We start from the raw sequence: 8,076 nt of genomic DNA, 5'->3' as shown, positions 1-8,076 counted from the left end.
TGTGTGTGTGTGTGTGTGTGTGTGTGTGTGTGTGTTATGTGTGTGTATGTGTATATGTGTATATGCATGCATGTATGTGTGTATGTGTGCATGTATGTCTCTGTGTGTATGTGTGTGCATGTATGCGTGTATGTGTATGCATGCATGCGTGTGTGTGTGGGGGGGGCACTTCCCAGGCTTCAACTCAGGGCCTCCCATTCTCGCTTGGATTTTTTGCTCAAAGCTGGTTTGCGCTACCACTTGAGCCATACCTTCTCTCCTGGCTTTTTGCCGGATAACTGGAAATGAGAGCCATGCAGATTTGTCTGCCTTGGCTAGAGTTTCAGACCTCAGCCTCCTGAGCATCTAGGATTACAGGTGTGAGCCACCGGCTCTTGGTCTTTGGGTGCGTGGCTGTGTGCCGAGTTTGAGGCTGAGAGAAGGCTGACACCCTCAGGACGCCATTTCATTGAGTTACGACTCGGGACCTCCACCATCTTCTCCCGGCCACTTCCGCCACCCATGAAGGGGCCTGGGGATGGGTCTGCTTTAATGGTCTCACAGCACAGATGTGAGGTGTGGACAGTGGCTTTCAAACACTGCAGGTGTTTGTTTTACACAGCGAAGGGGCGGGCTCCTGCACACCTGGGATTCTTCCCCGGACACAACCCGTGAGTGCACAGCAGAAGGCCGCCATTCCAACCGCACTGCGCTCACTTTTCACACAAACTTCACTGGCATCTCTCTTGCTTCCTCTTTGCTGTTTCCAACTGTGTACCCCCCCCACACACACCTTCTTTCCTTTTTATTTAGAAATTAGGTCATATTGAAAGACAGCTCCAGGCACTATTGTTTTGCAATCTCTTGGCTTGCCAAGAGAAGTTAATTTTCCACTTTCAGAATAACCATCGGTATGTGCAGCGACAAGCTCTTGACCTTCCCCCCCCCAGGCCTGTCCCGTTTCTCTTCCACTTTTTATCCCCTGTGCAGGGGATGGGGGCTGGGCCCCCGAGGAAGGGCCATGCCTGGAGGGAGGCTGAGAAGCTAGCCAGGTACTTGGCCCACATGTAGACTTCCAGAGGGCATCAGAGCACTTGGGAGTCAGGATAAATCATGTTTTCATGCAGCATTTAAAAAATACTGAAATCAGGGGCTGGGAATATGGCTTAGCGGTAGAGTCCTTGCCTAGCATGCATGAAGCCCTGGATTCGATTCTTCAGTACCACATAAACAGAAAAAGCTGGAAGTGACACTGTGGCTCAAGTGGTAGAGTGCTAACCTGGAACACAGAGAGGCTCAAGGACAGTGCCCAGGCCCTGAGTTCAAGCCCCAAGGCCAGCAAATAAAAATAAATACTGAAATTAGCTAGGCACCAGTGACTCATGCCTGAAATCTTAGCTACTCAGGCAGCCGAGGTAGGAAGATCACTGTTCAAAGCCAGCCTAGTCAGAAAAGTCCATGAGACCCTTATCTTCAATTAACCACCAAAAAGCTGAAGTATTGCTGTGGCTCAAGTGGTAGAGCACTAGCCATGAGCATAAAAGCTAAGGGATGGGCAGGGCTGAGACCCTACATTCAAGCCCTAGCCCAACAACAATCAAGTATTAAAATTAATGTAAGTCATGAATGATGAGTAAAACAGACAATTGTAAATAAAGTCAGGGTCAGTGTGATGGGTTTTTCCTATTTTCCTGGATTTCAATATGATTCCCCTGGCAGAATCCAATAACCTTTCTTCCACGATTGAAAAGCTTCGCTCTTTATGGATTTGTCACATCAAATGGGGTTTTTCAAACAATGTATTGCATTAGACACTCATTCTCTTCATCCCTGAGTTCTGCACCCTGGATACACTCCTCATGCTCCTCACCTGACTGCCCTGCCTCTGCAGCCCCTTGGCTGTGTGTCTGAGCCCCAGCCTTGTGTCTGCCGCAGGGAGGCAGGGACAGGGTGCAGCCTCTGGAGCCTGATCTCCTGCTACTCTGCCTTTTGTGTCCAGTGAGGGCAGCCCTGGTGGAGGCCCTGGTTCTGCACTTCTGTCTTCTGAGAACGCCAGGGCCTGCAGGCCCGGCCATCAGCTGCTCTCCTCGTGTGCTCCGAGGACATGCTTGGTCCCGCTTCCTTCTCTTTCCCTGTTTGCTGGTCTTATCACTTCTTCTAGCGTCTCAACCTGGTTCGCCCTATTGCACCTGTCCATGAGAGGTGAACTGGGGGACTGGGGTTGGGGTCATCAGAGCAGGGGGGGTGGAGGGAGAGAGTCCGTCCCCCCCCACCCCGAGGGGACCTCTGCCTCAATGCTCCCAGAGCCCCAGAGCACTTGCGGGTGTCATAGATGACGGTTGCAGCCCTGGAAGGGCCTCAGAGGCCTTGTGTGTCTGATGAGCTCCCAAGCCCCAACACCGCTGGTCCCAGACACCCCCCAAACCCTGAGCAGAATCAGCACTGGGCCTGAGGACATTTGCTTCCCCTAGCTTCTCAGAAGCGCTCTGGGGATGCTCAGCAACCCCCGCCCCATCTCAGCAGCCCTCCCTCCCTCATCCCGCTCTTCTGTCTCTCAAGTTGGAGCTCCATCAAGGCCAGTCCATCCCCAGTCTGCCTGGGACCCCTGAGCCTGGGGTCTGCTGGGGTGTGGAAGGGGGCCCCCACCTTCAAACACAGCATCTAGCCTTGTGATCACATCCCATCGGCCCCACCAGACCAAAGACCCTGGTGGAAGCCGGGATCTGTGTCGGCACTTGGGACAGGGTCTGAGGCGGAGACGCGATGTGGGCAGAAGTGGTCTGCTCTGAGACGTGGTGTGATTCTCGGCCTCGGTGGTCAAGTGTGGGAAAGCGGGCTGGGACCCCGCGAGCACTGAGCACTGACTCTTGGTTGTCTTCCAGTCGTTACCATCGGGACACATACAAGGAACATTTGAACTGGCAAACAAAGATGAAAACCGAGAGAAAAACAGATACCCCAACATCCTTCCCAGTAAGTTTTTCTTCTCTTCTGTATTATCTGTGTAGTTTGGACTAAACTTGGCTTTGCTTTGTAGCTCTTCCCAGACCGTGTTGGTGCTGAAAGCAGAGTTGTAGTGCTTAGTGCTTACAGGTTCCATTTCTTAGTGCTTATGGGTCCCCAGGTCAGTGGACTGTCTCAGGGTTTGCCCCTGGAGGCGTGAGGGACCTGCAGCTGGAGCCTCCCACCCAGGTGCCTAGACTCCTTTGCTGCTCAAATGGTTACCTGCTCACAGGTAAGCCTGTGCTTGTGCAGAGGCCTGGGTGCCCAGGGACAAGAGGGCCAGGGATGCAGCCCTGGAGTGCAGGCAGGGTCCTCCTGAGCCCCTGGCTGGGCCACAGTGCCCTGGGTACCTCCCCTCCCGGCCACAAGCTGCAGCAAATCCCCAGTGTGCCCTGGGGTCCTGGGCCAAGGACAGCACTGGCAGAACGAGGAACCCTTGGGGGCTTGGCACTGTGGCTAGAGAGCATTCCAGGGCGGTTCTCTGTGGAGCATGGGGTGTGGCAGAGGTGGGGTGAAGAGGGCCATGTGCCGGGCATCTCAGGACCCGCCGTAGTTTGCTGGGCTGTGCCCAACTCACCTCCACGACAAGCTCACACGTTCGCAGCAGCTTTTGCACACTCTGGCCTACGAGTGACGGGTGTGCAAAACCTTTCACCCAGCCTGGAGCCCACCCAGCCTGGCATGGACAGCCTTGACCTGTGGACTAACAGAACAGCATCTTCCAAGGGCTTCTCCAATTCCCAGCCCAGGAAGGAAAGCGCAGGAAACTCTAGCTCCAAAATAATCAACAAAAAAGCCAGACTGGAGGCATGAAGCAAGTGGTAGAGCTCCAGCTGAGTAAGCAAGCCAAGCAAGTACAGTCCCTGAGTTCAAACCCTAGTACAGGGAAAACTAAAAAGAGGAGGCAGAAGAAAAGAAAAAGAGAGAGAGAGAGAGGAGGAGGAAGAGGAGGAGGAGAAGCAGCCTTCCCGGCCCTCACTGCTGCCACCCCCACCACCCAGTACGGTGGAGACTGAAATGCGGTAGCTTGTGGTTCAAGACCAGACTGCACAAAAAAGAATCCACAAGACCCCATCTCAACAGCCAAAGAGCTGGCTGTGGAGGTTACAGCTGTCATCCCAGCTATGTGGATAGCCTAAATAGGAGACTGCATCCCAGCCAGCCTCGGCAAAGTGTGAGACCCTGTTGGAAAACTTAAAGTGCAGTGGAGGCATGGCTCCAGTGCCTAGCGAGCACAGAGCCCCGAGTTCAACCCGGTATTAGACAGTTCAGTTCCTCAGGAGGAGCAGAATCGACGCTCCCCGCGTCCTCTTGCCAGTTGACCCCCTCTGGGGCTTGCACGTGGAAGTGTGTAAGGTTTGGAACCGTTGTTCTGGGACCCCAGAGACTGTGCATAGCATCCCAGGGGCTCACAGCGCTTGCCCGCATGGGTGGGGTCCCTCCAGCCCCGGGGGGTGTGTACGGGGCGGCAGGGGGTCGGTTTGGGGCCCGTGGTAGGTTGGGGCTGAGGAAGAAGCAGGTCTATTGCACCGGGCAGTTGGGTCAAAGCTGCCTCCCGGCCCCCCCAGGGAGCAGAAGGTCAGGCTGGACATTGAGACACCAGCTAGTGACCCATGCCGCATTCCTAAGAGGCCCCCGGCCATCTCAGCCACGTCCATGCTGGAGAGGAGAGCGCCCGCGGCGGGAACTGCAGGAAAGGACGTTTGGGAGGTGGTGACATTTTAGAATGAACACACACGTGCACACGCGCACATGCACGCATACATGGACACATGCACACAGGCACACACATGCTCATGAAGCACTTACTGCCAGCCTCTCAGTCTAACCAGAGGCTGTTTTTCCCCCGCTGTGATTTTCTAGCTGTCCTCAAAATAGAAGTCATTCCAAATTTTCTTCCGCCAGCCTGGCAGGTGCTCAGCCAGCCAGGGCTGTTTCTGCCGTGGGGTCGTCCCGCTGGCTGTAGGTTTGGGATCAGCCACTGGCCCGGCCTGTGGGAGCTGTGACTGACCCCACCCCAAGCAGGACAGATGCGGCTCAGCCAGGAGCCCAGACAGGCCAGCAGCCTTGAGGATGAGGCCCAGCCCTGGCATAGACAGACAGACAGCAGACAGGACAGGAGGGGCCAGACTCTGACAAGGCAGGGAGTGGCACAGAGCCCCTGCCTTACCGGCGGCTCTGGAGACTCTCAAGGCAGTGCTGCCCTGGGCTGGGAGTGCCCACCAGGGCTGAAGGCAGGCAGCAGCTCCCTCTGCCCTGGAGGACCTGCCACCTTGTGCTTTGGGGCCCTGGAATCGGCCCCTCTCTGAGGGAGGGAACCGCTCAGGCACACAGCCAGCCTGGCCAGCCCTGGGTCTCCTTCTGCGGAGTCCGGCTGCCCTCGGGGCGGGGTGGGGACGGGGAGCTTTGGGGGGCGGGGAGGAGGAGGGACTTTCCCATGGCTTTTATGGATGGAAGGCCAGGGAGGCCCAGGTCACAGAGGGCCCAGCACAGACCCTGCCAAAGCCCCACTGCACACGCATCATGCATGTCTGAACACACCTGTGTGTGCATCGTACACCAGGCATACATGCATTCCACACAACACACCATGCACACATAGGTACCACATAACCCCTGACACCTACTTACACCACACAACACACACAACCCGCCTCACCATGAGCATGCATGTCCCACGGAACACATGCAACACACACCTACACCATACAACATGCGCAGCCTACCACACCACACACACTTCTCACAGCACATCCACACCGGGCCCAGCACAGACAGCACGCAACTCAAACCACTGCACATGCTGCAGCACCCCTCACATAACACCACAACACACACAGCAGCTCCTCAGGACACGCCTCGATGCTCTGCACACCTCCCCCACATCTACACACCACACGAGGCGTCTTGAACACAGACCCTCAGGGTCTGTGCTGTGGTCGCTCAGAGGCGGCATGCTGGGAGCTGAAGCCCTAGCTGTGGCCGTCCAGTGGCCGTGGTACAGGTGGGCCGCAGCTCAGTGAAGCACAATGTCTGTTCTAGTGGTCAGTAGTGCCGGTGAAGAGAGACCAGGCCTGCCATCCCTTCTCCATTCCTTCACCCACGAGGGTTTGTTTCCTCCTTTTCAGATGACCGCTCCCGGGTGATTTTGAGCCAGGTTGATGGGGTTCCCTGCTCAGACTACATCAATGCTTCCTACATAGATGTAAGTTGGCCTTCTGTCCCCAGCCAGGCCAGAGCTGCTGCTTGGGGCAGGGAGGGCTCTGGGGTGATCAGAACTGCAGAAACGCGTTCACCACTTCTATAATTGTGGTCAAGCCATACGTATGTAGTGAGAGCCTCTTAACACCTCATCTAGTTGGTCTTTAGAAGATCACTTATGGAAGCCATCAATTTCTCATTTAAAATATAAAGATTTGCACATTTGCCCAACTAAAATTATGTGTTTTGTGTCTTTTTGTGTGTGTATGGGAAACGCTCTTTTTTTATCTGTGTTTTTCAGTTGTTATTATAAAGGTGTTATACACAGGGATTATAGTTATATAAGCCAAGTCATGAGTGCATTTCTTCTTGGACAATGTCACGCCTTCCCATGCCCTCTCCCAGTGGAAAAGTTCTTTCATACACAAAAACACTAGAGCAGGGATATATGAACATAGCATTTGTCCTTTCTGTTATTGCTAGTTTCCTACCTTCTTTCTTTCTTTTTTTTCTTGTGTTCCAAACTCTCTGGGTGAACATATATTTCTTTCCTAACAAGAAAAATATCTCTTCAAGGTAATTTTTTGTGTTGGTTCTGGGGCTTGAACCTGGGACCTGGGTACTATCTCTGAGATTATTTTTACTCAAGGCTAGCACTTGACCATTGGAGCCACAGCTCCACTTCTGGCTTTTTGGTGGTTCCTTTGAGATAAGAGTTGCATGGACTTTCCTGCCCAGCCTGACTCCAAATCATGATCCTCAGATCTCAGCCCCCAGAGTAGCCAGGATTACAGGTATGAGCCACTGGTGCCCAGCCAAAGATAATTTTATTGATTGATTGATTGATTTTTGTCAATCATGGGGCCTGAACTCTGGGCCTGGGCGCTGTCTCTCAGTTCTTCAGCTCAAGGCTAGCACTCTACTGCCTGAGCCACAGTGCCACTTCCTGCTTTTTCTGCTTATGTGGTGCTGAGGAATCGAACCCAGGGCCTCATACATGGAAGGCAAGCACTCAAAGATAATTATATAACTCTTATTTTTACTTTCCTAGGGTTACAAAGAAAAGAATAAATTCATAGCAGCTCAAGGTAAGCCTTTTATTAAGCTAGTGTCTAAGTGATATTTTGTGTTTTTTTGTTTTTTTTGGGTCCGGTTGTGGAGCCTGAACTCGGCCTGGGTGCTGTCCCTCAGCTCTTCAGCTCAAGGCTAGCACTCTACTGCTTGAGCCACAGCGCCACTTTCGGCTTTTTTCTTTTTGCTTATGTGGTGCTGAGGAATCAAACCCAGGGCCTCAGGCATGCAAGGCAAGCACTCTACCACTGAGCCACCTTCCCAGCCCCTAAGTGATATTTTTATAAAGTAATGTGGATATCTATATACCAACAATGCCAATAACTTACATTGGGTTTTTTATGAGAATGGGTGTTAAACTCAGAACTTTGCACTCACTAGGCGGGTGCTTTACCACTCAAGCCACAACCCTAGGCCTTTTACCTTTATTTTGTCAATCAGGACTTACATGGGTGCCCTGGAATGTGATCTTCCTATTTATGATGCCCATGTAGCTAGAATGGCAGGTGCACACTACTGCGTCCAGCTGTTGATTGAGATGGTGTTTTGCCTTTCTGCCTGGGCTGGCCTTGACCTGTGATTCTCCCAATCCCTGCTTCCAAGTAGCTGGGATGACAGGCATTGTGCTGGTGTTTCACATGTGTGTGTTTCTGTGTCTGTTATATCGCATCACACTCTGGCTCTCTGTGCTCACAATGGATACACACAGCCACACATGAACACACGCAGGACCAGCAGCTCCCTCCGTCTCCAAGTCTGGCATCCTGAGGTTTGCATTCATCACACAACCTTGCTGCTCTCAGCTGCTTAGCTCCACGAGAC

The 8,076-nt window shown here is 53.2% G+C and overlaps 1 protein-coding gene across 1 annotated transcript in view; it reads left to right on the top strand.

Moving 5' to 3' along the window:
• The window catches only part of Ptpre (protein tyrosine phosphatase, receptor type, E), a 32,416-nt gene that overhangs the window by 8,330 nt on the left and 16,010 nt on the right, over positions 1–8,076 (top strand). The window contains exons 4-6 of the mRNA XM_013021882.1: positions 2,862–2,952; positions 6,111–6,187; positions 7,235–7,271. Coding sequence (XP_012877336.1) covers positions 2,862–2,952; positions 6,111–6,187; positions 7,235–7,271 — 205 coding nt within the window. The remainder of the gene's footprint in view (positions 1–2,861; positions 2,953–6,110; positions 6,188–7,234; positions 7,272–8,076) is intronic.

The sequence above is a fragment of the Dipodomys ordii genome, unplaced genomic scaffold, assembly GCF_000151885.1.
Source record: "Dipodomys ordii isolate 6190 unplaced genomic scaffold, Dord_2.0 Scaffold58, whole genome shotgun sequence".
NCBI lineage: Eukaryota > Metazoa > Chordata > Mammalia > Rodentia > Heteromyidae > Dipodomys > Dipodomys ordii.
This window is presented reverse-complemented; position numbering and strand designations above follow the sequence as displayed.